Source organism: Esox lucius, chromosome 7 (genome assembly GCF_011004845.1).
Source record: "Esox lucius isolate fEsoLuc1 chromosome 7, fEsoLuc1.pri, whole genome shotgun sequence".
Lineage (NCBI taxonomy): Eukaryota > Metazoa > Chordata > Actinopteri > Esociformes > Esocidae > Esox > Esox lucius.
In genome coordinates, this window is record NC_047575.1 from 26,315,861 (window position 1) to 26,340,584 (window position 24,724).

At 47.1% G+C, this 24,724-nt stretch overlaps 1 protein-coding gene across 4 annotated transcripts in view; it reads left to right on the forward strand.

Moving 5' to 3' along the window:
- The window catches only part of jade2 (jade family PHD finger 2), a 123,532-nt gene that overhangs the window by 57,162 nt on the left and 41,646 nt on the right, over window positions 1-24,724 (forward strand). For all 4 annotated transcript variants that reach the window (XM_029120651.2, XM_029120652.2, XM_029120654.2 and 1 more), the window contains 5 exons: window positions 12,908-13,089; window positions 16,282-16,493; window positions 17,307-17,474; window positions 18,838-18,954; window positions 21,751-22,323. In XM_029120651.2, coding sequence (XP_028976484.1) covers window positions 12,908-13,089; window positions 16,282-16,493; window positions 17,307-17,474; window positions 18,838-18,954; window positions 21,751-22,323 — 1,252 coding nt within the window. The remainder of the gene's footprint in view (window positions 1-12,907; window positions 13,090-16,281; window positions 16,494-17,306; window positions 17,475-18,837; window positions 18,955-21,750; window positions 22,324-24,724) is intronic.

A 24,724-nucleotide genomic window follows, 5' to 3' on the forward strand; every position in this document is an offset into this window, starting at 1 on the left:
TTGTTAGCTCTCACGTGGATGCACTAAAGACCTGCATAACAAGGTAATGGAACTTTATAAAGATGGAAAAGGATATAAAAAGATATCCAAAGCCTTGCAAATGCCAGTCAGTATTGTTCAATCACGTGGAAATTTCAGGGATCACTTGATACCAAGCCAAGGTCAGGTAGACCAAGAAAGATTTCAGTCAAACCTGCCAGAAAATTTTTTCAGGATACAATGAAAAACCCACAGGTAACCACATTAGAAATATAGGCTGCTCTGGTATGAGACAGTGTGGTTGTTTGAAGGACCACAATACGATGATACTTGATTACAAAAATGAGCTGCATGGTCGAGTTGCCGGAAAGAAGCCTTTATTGCACCAATGCCACAAAAAACCCTGGTTATAATATGCCTGACAACACCTTCACATGCCTCACAGCCTCTGGCACACTGTAATTTGGAGTGACGAGATGAAAATGGAGCTTCATGGTCAAAACCATAAGCCTTATGTTTGGAGAGGGGTCAACAAGGCCTATAGTGAACAGAATACCATCCCCACTGTGAAGCATGTTGGTGGCTCACTGATGTTTTGGGGGTATGTGAGCTCTAAAGGCACGGGGAATCTTGTGAAAATTGAAGGCAAGATGAATGCAGCATGTTATCAGAAAATACTGGCAGACAATTTGCGTTCTTCTACACGAAAGCTGCGCATGGGACGCTTTTGGACTTTTCAGCATGACAATGACCCTAAGCACAAGGCCAAGTTGACCCTCCTGTGGTTACAGCAGAGAAAGGTGAAGGTTCTGGAGTGGAGTCTCCTGTCCTTAATATCATCGAGCCACTCTGGGGAGATCTCAAAGTGCGTTTCATGCAAGACGACCAAAACTTTGCAAGACCTCGAGGCATTTTGCCAAGACGAATGGTCAGTTTTAACACCTGCAAGGATTCGGGGACAACTATTACAAAAGACTGCATGCTGTCATTGGTGCTAAAGGGGGCAAACACAGTATTAAGAACTAAGGGTATGCAGACTTTTGAACAGGGGTCAGTAAATTTTTTTCCTTTTTTGCCATGTTTTGTTTTATGATTGTGCCATTCTGTTATGACCTACAGTTGACTGTGAATCCCATAAGAAATAAAAGACTTGTTTTGCCTGCTCACTTTACAAATGAGTTTTCATGTGTTTTCTTTACAAATGGTACATATATTACCAATTCTCCAAGGGTGTGCAAGCTTTAGAACTGTTTATTTTCCCACATACAGAACAGCGTTTTATAGGAATACATTTACGTTCCAATGATGTCTTTGCAATTTGTGTGTGTGTGTGTGTTACTACATCGCCCACCTAGCTGTTTAACACTGCTTTACCTTAGTAGAAGATCACTACTAAGAACAGAGAATCCTCTCTACCAGGACCTTATAACCTGGTCCCTGGCATGCATCCCTGGCCGCCCCATGGGGCCCTACTTTTGACCGGCACCCATACGCCCTTTCGTCAAAGGTCCTGCACTGTAGGGATACAAGGGCCTGTTTTGAATTCAGCCATGTTCTCACCAACCAGCCAATTAAGTCGATAGCTACTGGTGAATCACTGAGGCGTATGCGTCCCTGATTGGACGTCTGAATCACTGTGTTTGAGCTAAGTAGGGCAGCAAGTCGGGTCAAGTAGCAACATGTCAGCCAGCTAACTACATCTTAACAACAGGATGGAACTGCATTAGACATGTCATGACATCATCCTTGACAAGGATAGGGCAACTTTATCCTTTAGCCTCTCTCTTCTTTTTTTTTCTCTCTCTCTCTCCGCCCCTCCCCTTTCTCTCCCCCTCCCCCCTTTCTCTCTACCTCTCTTTCTTCCCCCTCTCTACCGCCGTGTCTTTCTACCCCCCTTTTTGTATGTCCTTTTTTACCCCGCTTTTCTTTCTTGCCCTTCCCTCTTATCTTTCTAGAGAGCTTTTTAAACAACTCCCACACACTTACTGTGATCTCTTACACAAGCGGACATACAGACACACACACAGACACAGACTCAAACTCACCAATTTGTGAATACAGTTTCGACATGTAATGAGGCCACGGTCTCTCAGAACATGAGCAATAGATTGCTTTCTCTTGCACTCACTAGACACACAGACACATGCTCACTCAAATGTGCAGCTTCGTTGCATGGAAACCTGTGGTACATAAGCATGTACACGCACGTACTTCTACATTCATAAACACCCCATACATACACACACACATACACACTCACACTGTGTGCAGTGCTATCGAATACAACCCCTCTTAATGTTTTTCAATGCTTTTTACTGTCTTCCCTTTTCCCTACATTTTTTATTTAATATAAATGGTGAAATACATCTAAATGAGACTCACAGCTGCTTCAGACATTAATAGGTGTCCTACAAGAAGGATCTGGAGTTTCCCTCTCCTCACTGCTTCTTTGCTCCCTCTCTTATATTCCCTCTCTCTCGCCATTTCCACTCTTTTGCAGATTTATGTTGTGCTTAATCGTTCATGTCGGTGTCATTTCGTCCTGTAGATGGTTTTGTTAAGATTGAACAAATCTTTGGGGGGGGGGTGAATGCTACTAGTTGTAATGCGCTAGCTAGCGGCGTGACTGTTAGCCAACATGCAGCTAGTGCAGCAACTAGCTTGTTGCTTCCTCTTATGCCTGCCCAGCACTCCCTTCCTCTTTAGCTTCATCATCATGGGTACAGACCCAGGGAAGCTAGCTCTTAGCTGAATGTCTTCACGCTGCAGTGTTTTAGCAGCCGAAAGGGAGGGGGGGTGAAAAGGGGGCATGGAGAGGTGGACACAAAGACCGAGGGAGCAGTCAGACCTGAAACGAGGCACAGTGCCAGGCCCCTCCCTCTCCTGGCTCCCATCTGACTCAGTGGAAAATGTGAATGAAAACAACCCCCCCCCCGAATCAAAACCCCCCCAAGCAGGATTATTATGTGCCGTTTTTCATACTAGTGTGCACATTTCAGTAGAGGAGAAGGACGCCGTGAAGGGAAGGTTGCGATTTACCCAGGGTGACTGCCAGAGTCTTGGGAAGAAGAGAAAACAAATTGGGCGAAAAAGCAAGCAAGTAGAAAGTGCAGTAAGATGTAAAACCCCCAGCCGGCTAGACGGATTCTTGTTGTGAGAGTGGCTCTGTTGTAAAGAGGCACTGGAATATGGCTGTTAATAAGGCTCAGTCATATCCATGACAACACCCTTGGCATTCCTGGGCAGACCGCAGTGGCATCTGAAGGAATCACAAAATGGCAGCACACAGAACGACTCAGTCAGGCAACTACCCCTCTGTGTGCCGTGTCTGATGACTTTAGAAAGGCAGAGTTTTTTTTTTTTTGTGCCAGCTCGGTGTTAGATTTTGTCCCGTGCCTTTTGGATTTTGTATGTATCTGAGTAGACTTGCGTTCAGAAAGGTTTATGATACAGTGGTCATTCTTTTGTAAATCGTTTTCTGTTCTCACAGTGAATGTCCAACATTACAATCTTACGTGCAATGTTGCTCTCAGAAATAATGAAATGTCTCTTTCCACTTGAGTCCCTCTGATGTTATTTTGCTACCAGAGCAAGTCTTTTCACCAGGGTCGCGGCCCCAATTGTACCATGTTCCCTTCAGAGTGCCCCTACTTTTGACCAGAGCCTTTTGCAACCCAGTCAAAAGTGTAGATGCTAGGGTGCCATTCAAGATGCACCCTAGTGTGTTAATTGTTTTGGGGAATATTTTAGGGACCTATGAGATACAGTTACGGTTGACCGACAGTGTTGCTATGAGTCACGTTGAAGATCGTGTTGTTTATCTTGGGGGATTTTCTCTGCTGGGGCAGATTTTGATTCAAAAAAATGGATGGTAACTGAAAATGGGTACTACATAGAGTCCACTCTCATTCTCGATTTCTGTCACTTTGCATATGCCATGACTTTCTGATGTCTGACACCCTTCAGCCGACATTGTTTCCGTCTGTCTCTCTCTCAGACATTCTCACACACACACACACACACACACACGCGCGCGCACACGCACGCACGCCTGCCCCAGACATGGGTGTCCCTGCCCCTGGCTCATCCGGAGTAGGAAGCCCCCCCCAGGAGTCTGGCCTGATTGTTCTGGTTGACTGCCCCCTGAATGTGTGTGGGGTTGGGAATGGGGTCGTCTGAAGGGCGGGGGTGTGGGTGTAACTGAGCTGAGAGCAGTACCGTAAGCTCAGTCCGCCCGCTAACTTAACATGCCACCGACGGGGTTATATAGTGGGTACTTCACATATGGCCCAAACAGATACGCGTCAAGGAATGTGGTTACGCGTGCTGCTAAGCAGAGGCCTGCCAGTTGGCGCCCAGTGTTTCAGTCCCCTGGCAATCTGTCAGCAGAGGAAGCTAAACTGTTAGCGGTAGCAAGTTGGTGGTGGTTTCATAGGCAAGGTGTAAGCCCTCGGAAAGCCTGACGGAGTTGGCGCCAGTTTTAGGGGTATTTTCGTGGTCTGTTCAAATAAAGAGGTACCCAGCAACCTTTGGCCATCTGAGCAGGATTTGTAACCAACGGGGGGGAAAAAGTGTTGTAACTGGCTCTTTGGCTGATATTCTCCGTTTTTTTTTTGTGAAGTAGCCAATAGGCCGTACAGCCACGGCTTGTGCCCTCCTCTGGGGTGTGGTCACGTTAAGCCGCACTTCACTGTGCGTGTCTGTTGTGTGCATTATTAAAGCCTACAAAATGTATTTTCAGCATGATTGAGTGGCCCGCAAGCAGCCCAGAGGTTCTTTAGGAACGGCTAATTTGCTGTGGATGGTGCCGGTCTGCAGGCGTTTTAAACAAGATAAGTGCGCTCGCGTTATGAGGGGGAGAACAGAGGTGCTGATCGTTTGGGCAGGAAAGGCTAATATTGAAAGAGAAATACTGGTGTGGCTGAATAGCAGCCATTCTCCAGACTTCCCATTGTGTTTGCTCACTGTTTCATTTGACTCAGTTAGGGTGTTACTGTTCAGTCTCTCAACCTTCGTTAGGACTTCACACACACGTCTAAAATCCTGCAGTAAAACTGCCTACACTTCCTAACACCCGCCCACCAGTTGCTTAGTGTTTTGTCTCGTCTTTGTGAAACCAGAGAGAACAGAACATGAAACTGGAACCTGTGTTCCCCTTCCTGCTGGTGGCCTTGTGTCTCTGTTCTAACGGGATCGAATAAAACGCTGCCGTTTCTGTCCCACCCAGAGACCTGTCATCCACGTCAAGTGTCTGGGAAACATTTTATCCGGGACGATGACAAATCTGTGGGTGTTTTGGGGCCGAATCCCAAATGGCACCCTATTCCCTTTTAAGTATGCTACTTTTCCCCCAGGGTCCGTCGGGCCAGGAACCACTGTGTAGAGAATAGGGTGGCATTTGGGCTGCAGACTTTTAGACCTGCTGTAATTGGAAGTGTATTTACTGGCTCATGAAGCCGTAACGCTGGTAACCTTCTAGTCATGACGTCCGCTCTCTTCACACCTTTAGCCCAGATCATACTCCCTGGTGAGGTCTGCTGGTCTACCGGTTCTAGGATTGGGTTATCCGGCACATGCATCGTACAACCCTTAAGGGAAAGAGAAATACAGCAAATACATCTGACCCTGGATCACAGCTTAGGGGCAACGTTTGAACCGGGGAACTGTCTGAAAATCGTTTTTAAAGTGTGACATTCCTTCCTTGTAGTAATCACTGATCCGTTATGACAGGACTGGTGGAAACTGCACAGTGGGAAACCTATCCGACCCTTTACACATCAGTGATCAGCCCAAGGAAGGGTGCCCTGTAGAGGTCTACCGAACGGGGCCGTGGGCCTCGTGTGGGTACAGGATATGGAAATGAGATCTGACATAACGCAGCCTCAGAAATGTTCCTGTGGGCTGCAGACAGGCTGAGTTAGTGCTCTCTCTCTGGCCCGGTACCATGCTCTCCCACCCCCTTGGCCACAGCACACCAGACCGGCCAGCCAGGCTCAGCCAGTACTGGACCGTCTCTGGGCCCGGTATGTCTGCCAGCCAAGTGGATTATTGGGGGGAGCGGTCAGCGAGGGTTCAAAAAGGACCTGTCTGTCTGCAGCCTGAGGTGCTGCGCTCCGGCCTCTGTCACTGTTTCTCATACACACGCACACACGCGCGCATACCCACACACGCATGCACTGACCCTCTCTGATCGCCCCTGCCTCCCTTCATCCCTCACTACCACTCCTAACACAGTGCCCCTCTTTCTCCCAGTAGCTCTCTAGCGTTGGTCCCGGTCAGTACGGTAGCCACAAGATACACAGTCCTCCAGAACCCCAAGCCCAGAGAGTGTGCAATAAAACCCAAAAAGGGCGGGGGGCTGACAGTCAGTCTGGAAAGGGCTGGCAGTCAGAAGCCCCCTGTGTTTAATTCAGCTCTCCATTGCTCCAGATAAACATTCCACAGGGCAAACATGGATCAAAGATGATTCGGAAAACAATTAAGACGTGTATGTGGGACAATATACAGTTGTGCTCAAAAGTTTGCATACCCTTGGAGAATTGGTAATATATGTACAATTTGTAAAGAAAACATGAGTGAGCAGGCAAAACATGTCTTTTATTTCTTATGGGATTCACGTTCAACTGTAGGTCATAACAGAATGGCACAATAATAAAACAAAACATGGCAACAAAGGAAAAAAATTAACTGACCCCTGTTCAAAAGTCTGCATACCCTTAGTTCTTAATACTGTGTATTGCCCCCTTTTACATCAATGACAGCGTGTAGTCTTTTGTAATAGTTGTCTATGAGGCCCCACATTCTTGCAGGTGGTATAGCTGCCCATTTATCTTGTCAAAATGCCTCCAGGTCATTCAAAATCTTTGGTGTCTTGCATGAACCACACAAAGGAGATCTCCCCAGAGTGGCTCGATGATATTAAGGTCAGGAGACTCCACTCCAGAATCGTCACCTTTCTCTGCTGTAAGCACTGGAGGGTCAACTTGGCCTTGTGCTTAGGGTCATTGTCGTGCTGAAAAGTCCAAAAGCGTCCCATGCGCAGCTTTCGTGCAGAAGAATGCAAATTCTCTGACAGTATTTTCTGATAAGATGCGGGCGGCATTCATCTAATTATCAGTTTTCAAAATATTTCCCGTGCCTTTAGAGCTCATACACCCCCAAAACATCAGTGAGCCACCACCATGCTTCACAGTGGGGATGGTATTCTGTTCACTACAGGCCTTGTTGACCCCTCTCCAAACATAGCGCTTATGGTTGTGAGCATAAAGCTCTATTTTCGTCTCGTCACTCCAAATTACAATGTACCAGAAGCTGTGAGGCGTTTCAAGGTGTTGTCGGGCATATTGTAACCAGGCTTTTTTGTGGCATTGGTGCAGTAAAGGCTTCTTTCTGGCAACTCGACCATGCAGTTGATTTTGGTTCAAGTATCATCATATTGTGCTCCTTGAAACAACCACACCGTCTTTTTCCAGAGCAGCCTGCATTTCTCCAGAGGTTACCTGTGGGCATTTATTTTCCCAAACAATTTTCTGGCAGTTTTGGCTGAAATCTTTCTTGGTCTGCTTGACCGTGGCTTGGTATTAAGAGATCCCTGAATTTTCCACTTCTTAATAAGTGATTGAACAGTACTGACTGGCATATCTTTTTTTTCTGTACATCACGATTCATCATGATCTCACAACTGAGTCACGATACTTATTGAAGTGCTTAAGAAAACCTCAAATAATATTAGGCTATATACTTGAAAGGACAATCTTTAGCTAATCCCCATGAGCAACTCCTAATGAACCCCTAACTTCAAAATGTAGACATCCTTTAGACCCCAACAGAATGCTGTTGATTACTGAAAATTCTCGAAATAAATTATTTTCTCACACATTTCAAACAAACAGACATAGCACCAAAACCAAATTACAGTTAAAGTTGACTTTGTTTTAAAGAGCACATACTCTTCTTTAACGTGACAACACATTTAATGTGACTTTGAATAATTAAATTTTCCCCCCATTAACAATCAAAAGAAAGAACGTCTAAGTTAGCATAAAACGATATATTGCCACAAGATTGAGCCAGCAGTCAAATTAGGTCCGTACAGCTGATCATAATATGTGATCATAATAAAGTAAGCACAAGGCAAAAGACATACGATTTTTTATAAATGATTTGGAGAAGTACGTGGCGTACATCTTTTTGCAGATGCAGGGCATCATTGCGTTCAAGTGATTTTTGAGGACAACTGTAATATAATACTGTTTGATAAAGGGTTTGGGAAAGATGTGTTGCTTTACAAGTTGATAATCTGCTCTACTTAGTTCAGAGAAAAGAGGCTTGAAAGATTCATGCTTGCCAGAGAGCTGGTCTTTGTTTACGCCCATTCACCGTAGTTCACAGCCTCTTAGGCCTTAACATCATCCAGCTATTTAAGTATTCAAATCGGGACACTCTGTCCTTGTGCTAAACTGGACCTTTTTGGCTCTAATAAACATATCATATTTCAAACCAAATATAATAAATGTCACATGTGCTTGATACATCAGGTATAAACAGTACAGTGAAAGGTAATGTATTTCTTAGCAGCAGGTTTCTTAATATATAGTAGAAGCAATGTATGTGTAGATAGTTTGAGTGCGTGTTATAGATTAGGCATAATCACACACACCTTAATGAATGATCACTCAATCAGGTAGCTTATTATCAAACTAAGTGACTTGCTCACTTTTGTGAAGAAAAGCTAGCTACCCAACGAACAAGCTAGAAACCAGGAAATGTTACCTAGCTGGTTAGTTAATGTTGTTACCTAGCTAGCTAACGGTAACGCCAGTAGCTGTAGCTAGATAACTAGCAATACAAATGACTTAAACTTTTTGAAAAGGAATTATCTGTAGCTAGTTAGCTAACGTTCAACCTACTTTTATACATGTAGGAATGTTTCGCGACAGACTGAATATCATCTGATTACATACAAAGTCCGTGGACCTTGTTTACAATGCATCTTTTCGCTACCGTTCACACTCAAGGCGTTCAATACTCCAAGAATCTATGCGTCTTTCATTGTCGCTATCATAACTGCCATGGTTGTCCTTTTCTTATAAATGTAATCCGTGGACAGTGGTTTTAAACAAGACAAGCCTGCGTTTTCTTTCCACCATTGGCACTGCAATGAAATGCCTCAATTTTATCTGAACGTTTTGAATAGTATCAAAGTCTGGGATTTCCTCATTGTCGTCAGATTCATATTCTGAGTCATGGCATCATTGTTCTCCAGAAAGTACTGTAGTATCTCACTACTTGAGATTTGTTGATAACACCAGCTAAATTCAGGGTAGCGATGTGGTTTTTGAAATTATTATTATGACAGAAGTCAGTGACTTGGCAGACCAATCAGAACTCAGTATGTCAGCATGTCCAGCCCCTTAATTTACTCAGCCAATCATGTCTAGCAAAAGTCCTGTATTTTCCGCTGGTTAAACAAGGGTTTGAGTTTAAAATTGTATACGTATTTTCACTTTGCATACTAGTTTCTTATTATGTCACGTGAAGGTTCACATCTTCACAAAGGCATTTCTGCAAAAAAGACAAAATGCCATTTTTAATTTTCTTAACGGCTCTCCTGAAATGTAGTGACCTGCGACATTCGCCCCCCTTCAGGAATTCTGTCACGTATCTATACATACATATAGAATGTATTCTGCTTGGCTTGCATTTGTTTTCCAGGGATGTGATGTAAGTATTGTACAACAACACAACAGCTGATAGTCCTGCTTCCTTCATTGTCAGCTTACAAGGGAGGTCTTTGCCAATAGGCATGCATTGACACTTGTTTTATCAGTGCTGTCTGCCTAGCAGGGTGTGGGTTTGCTGTTTCGTAATCTCTATTGACCTGTGTCATCTCGTCTCCTTGTGCCCACACCACTGTGACTCCACCCAGTCTGGCAACCCGGAGTAACACATTCTCTCTCCCATTCAGACCCTCTCTCTCTTTCCCCTTCTTCACCCTCTCGCTCTCTCTCTTGGTCTCTGTTCTCTCAGTGTTTTCTCTCACTGTTCCCTCCCTCGTTGTTGATGTGGCCTGTGTTCAGGACATGTGATCCTGTCCAGTGAGAACACACCGTTCTTTCACCTCGCCCCTGTGGTTTCCGTCCACTCTCACAAGTCCTCTGCAGTGAGCCGATGTACACAGGAACACCACACTTCATGTCGGAGAGGGAAGGGAAGCAACGTTATGTTGTGCGCTTTCGGACCTCGCCGCGTCTCCGCAAGTTCCACTAACGAGACGACCAAAATCCCTCTAGCTTTAAACCCCTTCAGGCTGGCCGGAAGCTGACTGGGGGTTTGATTGTTGTTACCGCGGCGAGGGGGGGGGGGGGGCTGCAGAAAAAGGGGGTTATCTAATGATAAGATAACCAGTGTAATCGGCCACATCATCTCTCCACAGAAACGTATCAAATGAGTCCCACGAGTATGTAAACAGCCCACACTTGATCTTTGGCAGCTGGGCTGTTTTGGTTTTTAGTGGGATGTTTGATGGAGATCAGAGTTCGTGAGCCGGTGGAGGAGGCAGCCGGCTGCTACTAGGGCGCAGAGAGGCAGGTGGAGGGGGATTTCTGAGGCTGCACATTATTTGCATGGTTTTACATTGGAGGTGTCAGCCAGGGAACTGGAGGAAGTGTGAAGAGCGCAGCGCATGTACATTCCAGATGGCCCCGGTTTCCTGTGTATGTATATGCAGTACCTTTTGGAAAGCATTCTTCACTCTCTCCAAATTTTTTGCCATTAATCTGCACAATACTCAATAATGACAAAATTAAAAGCAGTTTTTCAGGAAGGTGTGCCAATTCATTGAACATAAAATATTTGAATATTACATAAGTAGGCCAACCTAAGTATTAATTTCCTTTATTCAGTGCTTTTTAGAAGTAATCACAGCTTCAGGTCTTCTTGGTTGTGCCTCAACCAGCTTTTACACTTGATTTGGGCAATTTTGTCCCGTTATTCCCTGTAGATCTTCTCCAGCTCTGTCGGATTTGATGGAGTAGCGTCCGTGGTCTGCAGTTTTCATGTCTCCCCACAATGGGGTTCAGGTCTGGGATCTGCTGAGCCACTCTAGAGCATTCACAGACTTGTCCCAAAGCCGCTCCAGCTGTGTCTTTGCTTTGGGTCGTTGTCGTGCTGAAAGATGAATCTTCGCCCCAGTATGAGGTCCTGTGGGCTCTGTATCAGGCTCTGTATTCTTCAAGGACCTCTGCATTTTGCGCCATTAATTTGACCCCCAAAACCTGACCTGTTTCCTATTCCCTGCTGCTGAGTAGCATTCCCATAACATGATGCTTTCGCCACCATCCTTCATCTTTGGGATGGTATTACACAGGTGATGTGCGGTACCTTGTTTTCACTAGACAGAGTGATTGACATTCAGATAATATTTTTCCAAGTGACTCAGCTTGCTTGAAACCTTGACAGAGCAGGTACTAAAAAAAGTATCTTGTACCAGGTACTATCCTAACTTTTGGAAAAGCAGAGGCAGGGCGAGTAGAGCTGATTCGAGCTGGTACATAGTGGTGGAAAAGCTCCCAAAGCGAGTAGAATCGAGGCCAGGCGTGTAGAGTTGAGCCGGTACCATACACTGGAAAAGAGCCATTAGATTGGCCATTGGGTTCCTCCTTGACCAAGGCCCTTCTTGCCCAGTTACTTAATTTGGCTGGATGTCCAAGTCTAGGATGAGTTGGTGGTTCCAATTTCACAATGACAACGCCTGCTGTGCTCCTTGGACACCGGGTCAGTCAGTTCATCACACCACTGCCCACTTATATACTGCTGTCCACTCAACAGCCAGGTAGAGGGAATGACATAGTGTGTGCACGCTTGCACTGATAGGACCGGAAAACGCTAGGTTGTGTTGACAGTTCAGCGAACAGGTGTTGGCATGTGTGTGCATGTATGCGAGCGAGACAAAAACTACCACTGTCCAAGTGGTTTTCCCTCACTCAATTTCCTCATGGGGGGAGGCGGACTGACGGGACAATATAGGAAAAACAGACGGAACAGGACGATACGGGACGGTACAGGACAGACAGGCAGACCGGAGCGGTACAGGACAGACAGGCAGACCGGAGCAGTACAGGACAGACAGGCAGACCGGAGCGGTACAGGACAGACAGGCAGACCGGAGCGGTACAGGACAGACAGGCAGACCGGAGCGGTTCAGGACAGACAGGCAGACCGGAGCGGTTCAGGACAGACAGACTGGCAGACCGGAGCGGTTCAGGACAGACAGACTGGCAGACCGGAGCGGTACAGGACAGACTGGCTATTTAGTATGTTGTGCACTCCCGGACCCTGGTATTGGTCCTCATAGGGTGTCATCTGCGTGGTGGCCAGGGAGGGTTGTCAGGGCTGGTCAAATCCAGGTTGTCTGTTTAGAACCATCAGGTAGGATGTCATTACACTGTTACCTAGCTACGTAAATGAGTTAGGACACTCACAGTGTGGGGAATAACACAGATTCTGCAGCTATTGGGATGGTTTCGGGGGCACAGATTAATCCTAGTCCTAGACTAAAAAATTAAGCTGAATGGAGATTTTAATTAGGCTCCTCAGATTGACGACTGTTCCTTTGATGATGGTGCCTCCGCGAATGACGATGATCTACGAGATGTCTGTCACAGCCTCGGGTCTGTTTCTCCCTGTCTGACACGTATCATGCCTGCGTGTAATGTCTCCATGCACGCTTTTGTGCATGGAGCTCATTGTGTGTGTGTGTGTGTGTGTGTGTGTGCTCGCACCATGGTTCGTCTTAATGTGATTAAAGAAGGAATTATTCATTATGTATCAGTCCAAACCATCCGCGTGTGGCCTGAACTGTTCACTGAGATGTCCCCAAATCCAAAGAGACTGAAAATGAACTGTGTTTGTCTGTGTGTGTTGACAGGGTGTTGCCAGAGGTGGGACGCATCCCGTTCTGCTGGGCTGGGCGCGGCCGGGACAGCGATCTGGGCCTGGGCCTGAGCCAGCGAGACATGAAGACCACAGACGAGCCACACAGCCGCTATGACCTGGATGACCTCGATGTGTCCTGGCTGGAGCTGGTCAACCAAGAGTTCAAGGAACTGGGTGAATATCTAGCATTAATGCGACCGGGGACGACTGATTCATTCAGTGTCATTTGCATGAAGAAATGGGCAGCTCGAGGGCGTGACGTGCCCTCGGAATGTGCAAGCCAGCCTACTAGTTCCGTATCAAGTAACTGAGGCAGTGTTGTCCCTCAGTTATCAGTATGTAGCCTTGCGCTGTGCTTGTTTTGTGTTGATGACCCATTATAAACTGACTGGTTTGGACACAAAACCAAACACAGTAGCCTTCGTAGATGTATTATTTTTAGAAGTTGGTCTAACAAGTCTTTCAAGGCTGTTGTGAGATGGTAGTACATGAGCAAGCCGTGTGCTTTTTGTCTCTCTGGCCACAGTATAACCTTCTGGTTGTAGCTGATGAGTGTATACTCTGAAGGCGCATGTAAAGCTGTAATATCTTTTGTAGATGACCCCAGTGAGTAAAATCATACTAAAACCTCAATACAGAGGTTGAAACCTTATTCTGACTCATCGGCACCACATCATCATACAAACTGCATTGCAGTCTTGACTGAAAACAGACAGTAATATCTCTCCACATTAATGAACCAGATTATTCCCAATCTGATCCTGCGTTTACAGATAAAAAAATAATAATTGCGCTTTCAAATCTCTCAAGCCCCAGCTTATTTACTTTTTAAAGGATTATTCAGTGTTTTCCCCACCATATGTGCGTTCAACCGTGTTCCAACAGAAATAAGGTGCTTCTTTTAACCCCAGTGGCTAGACTAAACAAACATTTCCATGATTGCTGCCAGGAATAAGGCTACATTGCAATGCCGATACACTGATATAGATAATGCTGTGTATTTCCGTTGTGTCTCTGTCCTCTCTCACTCAGACAGATTGGTGCTTGTACACACAGTTTTCCTGACCAAAATGGTTCTATGGCCTCTACCTGTTCATTAGATGCAAATGTCACGGCTTCAGAAGTTAATGTATAGCTCAGCGCTGCTTCCTCTTCGTTTGCTTTTATAAATGATTATCCTTTTTTATTAATAACTGATTGTGTTCTGCAACCCCACTCCAGACCCATAGCTTACATGTTGTATGGACGGCCAATTTAAAGAAGTACAAGATAAATTCATAACCAGGTTTAAATTGCACAGAGTATTTATCAAATAGGACAAAACACGTCAGTACCATAGGTAGGCTGACCAGTATTTCACTTTTATAAATGTGTTGGTAACTAGCTAAGTTGAACTCCTTGACAGGCTATCTAAGGCTTCTCTATGTACACAAAAGGCCTATTTCTGTCAAATATTGTTCCCAAATCTGTCTAAATCTGTGTTAGTGAGCACTTGTCCTTTGCCGAGATAATCCATCCACCTCACAGGTGATTAGACAGCATGATTATTGCTCAGGTTTGCCTTAGGCTGGCCACAATAAAAGGCCACTCTAAAATGTGCAGTTCCATCACACAGCACAATTGCACAGATGTTGCCAGTTTTGAGGGAGCATGCAATTGGTGTGCTGACTGCAGGAATGTCCACCAGAGCTGTTGCCCGTGAATTTAATGTGAATTTTTTCTACCATACGTCGTCTCCAAAGAAGTTTCAGAGAATTTGGCAGTACATCCAACTAGCCTCACAACCGCAGACCACGTGTAACCACACCAGCCCATGACCTCCACATCCAGGATCTTCACCTCCAAGATCGTCTGAGACCCCCCACCCAGACAGCTGCTGCAACAATCGGTTTGCATAACCAAAGAATTTCGGCACAAACTGTCAGAAACCGTTTCAGGGAAGCTCATCTGCATGCTCATCATCCTCATCAGGGTCTTGACCTGACTGCAGTTTGTCGTCGTAAATGACTTGAGTGGGCAAATGCTCACATTCGATGGCTTCTGGCACTTAGGAGAGGTGTTCTCTTCACGGATGAATCCCGGTTTTCACTGTACAGGGCAGATGGCAGACAGCGTGTATGGCGTTGTGTGGGTGAGCGGTTTGCTGATGTCAACGTTGTGGATCGAGTGGCCCATGGTGGTGGTGGGGTTATGGTATGGGCAGGCGTGTGTTATGGTTATGGTATTTTATTGATGGCATTTTGAATACAGAGATACCTCGATGAGATCCTGAGGCCCATTGTTGTGCCATTCATCCACAACCATCACCTCATGTTGCAGCATAATAATCACAGCCCCGTGTTGCAAGGATCTATAAACAATTCCTGGAAGCTGAAAACATTCCAGTTCTTACATGGCCAGCATACTCACCGGACATGTCACCCATTGAGCATGTTTTGGATGCTCTGGATCGGCGTATACGACAGCGTGTTCCAGGTCCTGCCAATATCCAGCAACTTTGCACAGCCATTGAAGAGGAGTGGACCAACATTCCACAGGCCACAATCAACAACCTGATCAACTCTATGCGAAGGAGATGTGTTGCACTGTGTGAGGCAAATGGTGGTCACACCAGATAGTGATTTGGTTTTCGGACCCCCCCAATACAATGAAACTACACATTTTAGAGTGGCCTTTTATTGTGGCCAGCTTAAGGCACACCTGTGCGATAATCATGCTGTCTAATCAGCATCTTGATATGCCACACCTGTGAGGTGGATGGATTATCTCGGCGAAGTAGAAGTGCTCACTAACACAGATTTAGACAGATTTGTGAACAATAATTTAGAGAAATAGACCTTTTGTGTACATAGAGAAAGTCTTAGACCTTTGAGTTCTGCTCATGATAAATGGAGGCAAAAACAAAAGTGTTGCGTTTATAATTTAGTTCAGTGTAGGTTCTTGCCATGTTCATTCAGCTTTTTGTGATATTAGAAAAATAACTTGGAAGATTGCCACCACAACTTGTTCATAAGTTGCCGCAAGCAACCTACGACACTCTTTCAAAAGCTCTGTGCTTTTTATCAGTTATATTCACATACTATATCCATCTTTTGTAATATATTTATAATGATATGTTAGAGAGAGAACCTGCAGGGCAATTCAGGTCTTGAAGAATCAAAAACAGCATATAAGGATGTTACATAAATATGTTACAACCAAAGTGGGTGGGATAACACCCTATCATGGACCATAGTTTAGCTATGTTACTAGCTCTCTAGCCCCTAGCTACAGCCTTTTCTGTATTTCCCAAATCAATAATGAACTGACTGTGACCCAGTGTCTAATAATGACCCTTCTCTGTCGTCCGTCCGTCCGTCCCTACAGCCCTGCCGGAGCTGGACGAGCTGACCATGGAGCGTGTGCTAGTGGAGCTGGAGAGCCAGTGTGAGGAGAACATGCAGCAGGCCATTGAGACGGAGGAGGGCCTGGGCATAGAGTACGACGAGGACGTGGTGTGTGACGTGTGCCGATCCCCAGAGGGCGAGGACGGCAACGAGATGGTCTTCTGTGACAAGTGTAACATCTGCGTGCATCAGGTAGGGAGGCCTGGCTGGACTGGGGGGCGGGGGGGTCGTTTTGCTGTGCGAGGGGATGGATCGCTGTTACGATTCTGCAGTACTAGTGGTTGTTGTTTTTGGGCCAGTGGGAGATCGGGGATGTGTTCAGGTCTTCCGTAGAGTTAAGATAAGGTCATTGTTTGACAATGTTTTTGTTGGTGAAATTGGATGCTATATTCTGTCCTTCCTTTTTTTGACTTTTTTGACTACTATCCAGATAGTTCCTAAAATCTCAGTTTTTCACCTCATTCCTCCCTGTTTTACTCCTCATTCCTTAGATAACATTAGGATGTTTGGGCTCTGTTCTGCCAAAAAGCTAACTAGCTCACCCAAGCAGCCAAAGTCTAGCGTCACATTCTGTAATCCTTTCATTCATTTTCCTCAAGAAATAACAAACTTATCTTTTAAGTAATGTTCACATTATTAAATACTTTAGATATTGATGGTTAAAGGGCTAGAAAAAGGAAAAAAATCATGTTCCACCAGAAACATTTGTTGTGTGGGCGTGGTGTCATAAGGTTAGTTGAAATGAAATGATTGTATTTTTGGCAGCTGTACATATACCTAAACACTGAAGAAGGCCGTGTAGCTGGAACTTTTGTACCCCCCTGATGAATTGAAAATAATAAAACATTGGGAAAACCTAAAATGTGTTCTTTAGGATCTCTCTGAGTGGCGGACCCATTATATCAATTTACTGTTATCCCAATGGCCATTCCCTGACAGTCATATGGCTATCTCAATTGCCTTTGTTTCTTGCTGTTTTGACCCCCCCCCCCCATTTTCCCCCAGGCGTGTTATGGCATCCTCAAGGTGCCACAAGGGAACTGGCTGTGCCGAACCTGTGCCCTGGGGGTGCAACCCAAATGCCTGCTGTGCCCCAAGAGAGGCGGGGCCCTGAAGCCCACACGCAGTGGTACCAAGTGGGTCCACGTCAGCTGTGCCTTATGGATCCCAGAGGTGGGCCCACACACTAACCTACACTAACAAATCATACCCACATACATTCATGCACAGGTTAGTCACAGCAATGATTAATAAACATACAAATACACAGCGTCTAGCTCCATAATACACACACACGCATGGTATGTTCCTTGAATGTCAGCGTTACTGGTTCTCTGACATGTGCTTGCTCTTCGGCCTGCTACTCAAGCCCTTATCAGGAGCTTAGATCCCTGTTAATGAAATGCCTTTCAACGTCTTAAAGCCTGTTAGCTTTGATTGTCACCCGTGATTGGACAAATTGTTGTTGTGGTTCTGTGTTTGTTTCCTGAACATCCAGTCCAATGCATTTAAATGTAAGTTAATTGATGCCTCGTGTTCTTCCTCGGTCCTTGGGGGGTGGGGGGGGTCTCAGTGTTCACCTTTGATTTTTCATGGATCAGGTGGTGAGGGGCGGAGCCAAAATGGTGGCTTAGAAAGAGGCCTCCTGGGCACCAGAGGGGCGGAGCCTTTGGCTGTGTCAATGAGACGGTTGTATCTCACTGTCCTCAAATGCCTGACTGCCTGCAGCTCCATGGCTTCCTCAGATGCCCTCCTCCCCCCCCCCCCACCCCCGCTCTTCCTCTGACACTCTTTACAAAAAAGGCCGACTTTAATTTTCCCCTTTTTTTCTTTTATGACTTTGATTTCCTCCACATTTCCAGTTGTCACTTTAGCTATTCATTGCTTTTTCAAAATGTGAACTAATTGGAGCCGGAATGGGGAGGAGTGAGTGCCATACAAGTGCATTGCACAGACACACATAAACCAAGAAAGACACATACATACACACACACACACACACACACGCGCGCACACACTCAGAAAGACACACAGAATGAGCCCCAGTCCTCCGTCTTTAGAGTGAAGACTGTTGAATATCCTAATCAAGGGAGGACAAAAGCCAGGGGGTGGAAGGGAAGGAACCAGCCTGAGTAGAAGGCCTGGTTGAGGGGAGAGGACTCGGCTCTGTGGAGGAAGTTGGGATTATCAGGCTGTTATGAGGATGAGCCCTCGAAGTACTCTTTTCGGGGAGAGGAATATGAATAGGCAAATCAGTGTTGGATACTGGGCGGAAAGGAAAGGCACTTCAGGAGATGAGGCCAGTACTGGCTCTTGGAATAGTCAGCTTGAATTTTTTGTCTGATGGTCACAAAGGAAGCATGGAAATGAAATAACTGGGTGAAAGTAGAAGTGTTTGATGAGCATCTGTGTTTCAACACGTTATTCAGAACTGCCTGATGAACTGGAGCCTCTGTGTGTCCATCTGGAATAACCACTCTTCAGACACACAGATTGTGTTGTTTGTTAATGTGTGTGTGTGTGTGTGTGTACACAGGTGAGTATTGGCTGCCCAGAGAAGATGGAGCCCATTACCAAGGTGTCCCACATCCCCGCCAGCCGTTGGGCCCTGTCCTGTACTCTCTGTCGAGAACACACTGGTACCTGTATTCAGGTGAGGCACGCAACACGCGCGCACACACACACAGGGTGTTGGGCTCTGTCCTGTTTCCTGGGTCCAGAAACACCCTCCAGATAAGACGCCACGTTATCACATCTGTCACATTAGCGGAAAACCAAACCACTTCACTGGTGCACTCAGGAACACGGGTGCATTTCACCACGACATCTTAACATGCGTGAAGACATGCAACCGCCATTCATATTGGCTTGTCAGATCACCTGCAGGTGCTGAAGATGCGCTAAAGGTGTGATGTTGTTAATGAGTTCCTCATTAATGGCACACATCACTTTTTGCATATTAAAATCTCAGTACTTTGGACGTAAAAGTGTAAATTTGATAGATGACAGATGAAGAGGCTCAGAATGATTTGACAGTTCCCCTTATTTCAAGCTGTGCCTATTTGACACCAAGCAACTAAACTTGTTATTCTGATTAATTAACATCTTGACATTCTGTGTAATTACATTTTTTACTGCAGGATTCTGGTCCTAATTGATATAGCTCATTGATAAGGATGTATACCAAATTCCAAGTTAGTCCCTCTCCTATATATAAGTTTATCGAATGTACTTGACAGATGGCATTGCTATCGTTAGCTAACAGTCAGTCAAGAATAGCCAGCAATGCTGACTTTTGCTAGCAGAAATCTGATGAACTCACTTTAGACAAAATCTTAATCAGCCAAAAGGAGAGTTCTCGACAGTCGTTACGAAACAGCCTAGCCATGAATATAGTTATATATGATTCTGTTTGTGATGCCACCTGAGGCTAGGGTCCTGGACATTGGCCTTTGAGGTTGCAATGAAGCAGCGCTGTTAATATTCTGCCCCTTCCGCTTATCGTCTGATGACCGGGCGATGGGAGTAAGTGCGGCGTGGAGAGCATTTATTGAAGCCATTAGCAAGCTGCAAGGTGAAATGTTGAAGAATAGGGATTTCCAGGTCTGGCCACTCTCTTGCTCCCCCCGTCTGTCTTTCTTTCCCTCCACCATGTCACACTGGGCCGGAGGGGCTCCTGGCCCTCAGGAGAGGAACACTGACACTCATGGAATAGTCTACTGTGATGTGGGAAGGAGATGAATGAAGAGAGAATGGGGACAGTAGAGGGCCAGAGCGACAGGTCGTCCGCTCTCTGATGTCTTCTGTGAGCTGGGCCTCTGGAGACGGAGCTGGAGAGGGGGGGGAGGGCCGTTTCCCAGGATGGAACCAGGACACTGTGGCTGCGTTCCAAAGGCCTCTATTCCACACACTGCACTGCTATCTTGAGTCTGTTAGCACACATTGTCGGGAATGGGGTGTGGTTTGGAACGCAGCCCCGGAGCTGATCATGCTTGCCCTTGACATCCCAGGCCCTTGGAGAATTCGGGCTGCCTCGCCCTCCCCCCGGTGGGACATTTCTTTGGTGAGGTCTGCAATGGAAAAGAGGAAAGACTACAACAGAAAAGCACTTGAGACGTGGTTGTTCTGCAACAGTCTTCTCTCTGATCGCAGTCGTCTCTCCCAGTGGAAGGAGTAGTGACGGTGTTACACGGCAGTCATTAACACCGCCCAGACGAAGGAGTAGTGACTGTGTTACACAGCAGTCGTTAACACCTCCCAGTGGAAGGAGTAGTGACGGTGTTACACGGCAGTCATTAACACCGCCCAGACGAAGGAGTAGTGACTGTGTTACACAGCAGTCGTTAACACCTCCCAGTGGAAGGAGTAGTGACGGTGTTACACGGCAGTCATTAACACCTCCCAGTGGAAGGAGTAGTGACGGTGTTACACGGCAGTCATTAACACCGCCCAGACGCAGGACTAGTGACGGTGTTACACGGCAGTCATTAACACTGCCCAGACGAAGGAGTAGTGACTGTGTTACACGGCAGTCGTTAACACCTCCCAGTGGAAGGAGTAGTGACGGTGTTACACGGCAGTCATTAACACGTCCCAGTGGAAGGAGTAGTGACGGTGTTACATGGCAGTCATTAACACCTCCCAGTGGAAGGAGTAGTGATGGTGTTACACAGCAGTCATTAACACGTCCCAGAGGAAGGAGTAGTGACGGTGTTACATGGCAGTCATTAACACCTCGCCGGACGAAAGAGTAGTGACGGTGTTACATGGCAGTCATTAACACCTCCCAGAGGAAGGAGTAGTGACGGTGTTACATGGCAGTCATTAACACCTCGCCGGACGAAAGAGTAGTGACGGTGTTACATGGCAGTCATTAACACCTCCCAGTGGAAGGAGTAGTGACGGTGTTACACGGCAGTCATTAACACCTCCCAGTGGAAGGAGTAGTGACGGTGTTACATGGCAGTCATTAACACCTCGCCGGACGAAAGAGTAGTGACGGTGTTACATGGCAGTCATTAACACCTCCCAGTGGAAGGAGTAGTGACGGTGTTACACGGCAGTCATTAACACGTCCCAGAGGAAGGAGTAGTGACGGTGTTACACGGCAGTCATTAACACGTCCCAGAGGAAGGAGTAGTGACGGTGTTACATGGCAGTCATTAACACCTCGCCGGACGAAAGAGTATTGACGGTGTTACATGGCAGTCATTAACACCTCCCAGTGGAAGGAGTAGTGACGGTGTTACACGGCAGTCATTAACACCTCCCAGTGGAAGGAGTAGTGACGGTGTTACACGGCAGTCATTAACACCTCCCAGTGTCCTCCACTGACGTGCTGCTGATAATCCCGTGTGACATTTTCCTCCGTTGACCGTTGATATTTTTATAAATTCAAACACTTCCTCTCTCTCCCTCCTCTTCTGTCCTCCCCCCCCCCCCCCCCCAGTGCTCCATGCCCTCCTGCATTGTGGCCTTCCACGTGACCTGCGCCTTCGACCACGGCCTGGAGATGCGCACCATCCTGGCTGAGAACGATGAGGTGCGCTTCAAGTCCTACTGTCTGGAGCACAGCAGCACCACCGCCCCGGGCAGCACTGATGCCAGCACCAAGCCGGACCGGGCCGGACTCGGCAATGAGCACCGAGCCGCCGCCGGTCCGGACCTCCACCAAGCCACCAGCGAGCTGCCACCAGTGGAGCGACCGGCGCCACCCGTCGAGCGCCCGGACAGGGACCAGATAGAGCGGGAGAAGGCCAGCCAGCGCAAACAGAAACTCCAGGAGCTGGAGGACGAGTTCTACCGCCTGGTGGACCCCAAAGACGTGGCGAGGAGCCTGGGCCTGCCGGACGCCCATGTGGACTTCCTGTACCAGTTCTGGAAGCTGAGGAGGAAGTCCAACTTCAACCGTCCACTGGTGACGCTGAAAAGAGACGAGGTGGATAACCTGGCACAGCAGGAGCAGGACGTGCTCTACCGACGCCTCAAACTGTTCACACACCTACGGCAGGACCTGGAGAGGGTGAGTGACAGGCTGGGGCCGCTGGGGTGTGGGGGGCGTGTGTGTGTGTCTGGGCTAAGGATGTCGGGACTGAGATCTCTGTCTGTCGGTGTAACTCCATTTGTAAGTGAAAGACCTTGATAGCTGCATGATGTTTCAGCACCATTACTTCTCCATGTATGTGTACACCGTAGACTTACACCCTCCGTAGACCTACACCCTCCGTAGACCTACACCCTCCGTAGACCTACACCCTCCGTAGACCTACACCCTCCTTAGACCTACACCCACTGTAGACCTACACCCACCGTAGACCTACACCCTCCGTAGATGTACACCCTCCTGACTCCACTAGCCATAATGTAGTTTGACTGAGACCTGGCTTAGCCTGTCTTATGCTGTTCCCTGGGGACGCCCCATAGAAAACAATCAGAGGCTACAACAGGCCCCGGCGCACCATGTCAGATGGAGTTTAGTCCAGAGAGGCAGGCTGCTAGCTATCGTCCAAATGGACGATTAATTACCAGGATGCAGAGAGAGGCTGAGCGGAGCAGTCGGACTCAGTGGTCCCCTGGGCCCCGCACGCCCATCTCCGTGGCGAAGGCTGGAACAGGGTCGGATCAATATGTCCACAGCTCCTCTTTCATTTGGACCCTCCTCTTAGCCGCGGCCGCTTAGATTGGCTGATGCCTGTGATGGTCACGCTGCCGCTGAGGATCCCATCTCCCTCCTGTCGAGCCCCACTGCGTGCGTGGGCGGGGCCTTGTCCGATTACCGCTGCTCAACATCACAGCACTGTGTGCGCTGCAGCCGGCAAAACTGGGTCGCCAGATCGTGGTGAGCGCCAGTTTGGGGTGCAGGAGAGATGATGTGGGTGGACAGAGGGGATGGAGGTTAACTGGCTGTTAACCTGGTGTTGCAGGCGTAAAAGAGACGCCTGATCGGTCTTCCAACACCCAGTTTACTAGGGGCTACCAGAGCCTGACGGAAGGAGACAGTGGGGGCCCTGGCCCATGGATGCTGGCTGTTAAGGTGGAATGGTTCCATTTGTGATGTGTGGCTTCTGCCCCTTAGTGACCTGGTGTGACAGCACGGCCGACCCCCTACCTTCCTGCTGTCCCCTGACTACCTGGACTCCTTCTACAGACGTGACTGAGAGCGGAGCGGGTTAGACCTACGCATGCCAGGGAGCCCGTTTTAATATGCCCCGCTCACTGGTTTAATGAGGCAGCCGGCCAGACAGTGGGAGCTGTGAGAGGCTTGTGGGGCTGGGGTTTCGGTGTTTGCGGTCTGTATGAAACAGGCAGGCTGATGCTGCCATGTTAAGTGGTCCATAAGGCAGATTCATTGATTCGTACATTCTTAACCCAAGGAGTCTGGATAATGAGCTGCTTAAATATTAAGATTAAATATATTTTCAGGAGCTGTTTGGCTTTGTGATTCGCCTCCCATAGAGATGTATCTGAAAGGTTTAGTGCTTAGTGTAACTGGCCCAATTCACAGGGCTGTGTCTGTGTCCAGACTCATGTCTTTGTATGCCTAGAGACCTAACAGCTGTTTCACCACGGATTTGATAGGCAGCTAAAAGCCCTATGCTGTGGTTATTACGTTGTAGTCCAGCAGTGGTTTTCTTACCCGTCAGCGTAGGATTTGGGACTTTTGAATGGGCAGTTGAACGAGTGTCCCGTCTCGGATCACTAACGCTCCTGTGGTTCTTATCGTAAGGGTGGCGGTGTTCAGTGTTCTGCCTCCCTTTTCACCTCTGACCCTCGTTACAGCAAGGTGACCAAATCGACCTCACCGTCCAACAGCTCGCTCGTCCCCTCTCCTCTGTCGATGTTTCAGTTTTGCTATAGGCCCTACATGTTTAAGCTGAATGATGTATGTGCTGTAAGTCCCTCAGGTTAATAGGGTCAGCTGAATTATGTGGGGTCGTTTTATTCCCTGTCATTCTTACCCGTAGAGGGAATTTGACGTAGGTGGGTTGTGGCCGTCTTCTGTCAGAGAAAAGTTAATTGTTACTGAGACTTCATGCACTCTAAAGGCAACTCCCATAAGAACGAACAAAAGGAAAGACTCATTCGTTAGCAACGTACATGGCTACAGCAGTCATTGGAGACCAACAACGTCTGGGTGAATGTATTCTTTTTTGTGACGTCTGAGTTTCCGCTGGTTAGGATAAACAGTATGTAGTCCGTTTAGTACATGCAGTACGAGCTTTCACCTGACGGTGGCTTCATTCCAGCTGGCCCAAGGCTTGGGTCTATATAATTACTGTGGATAGTGTTTTACAATTTAATCTCTTCTGAGCAAGAAGTGGCATATAAGTTGAATGACCCAAAACAATCATGTCTTTTACTAAATAAGCCTGCATTCTGTTTTTTGTTTCGGTCTGTTGCAAATCTTCCTAAGTATTCACTTA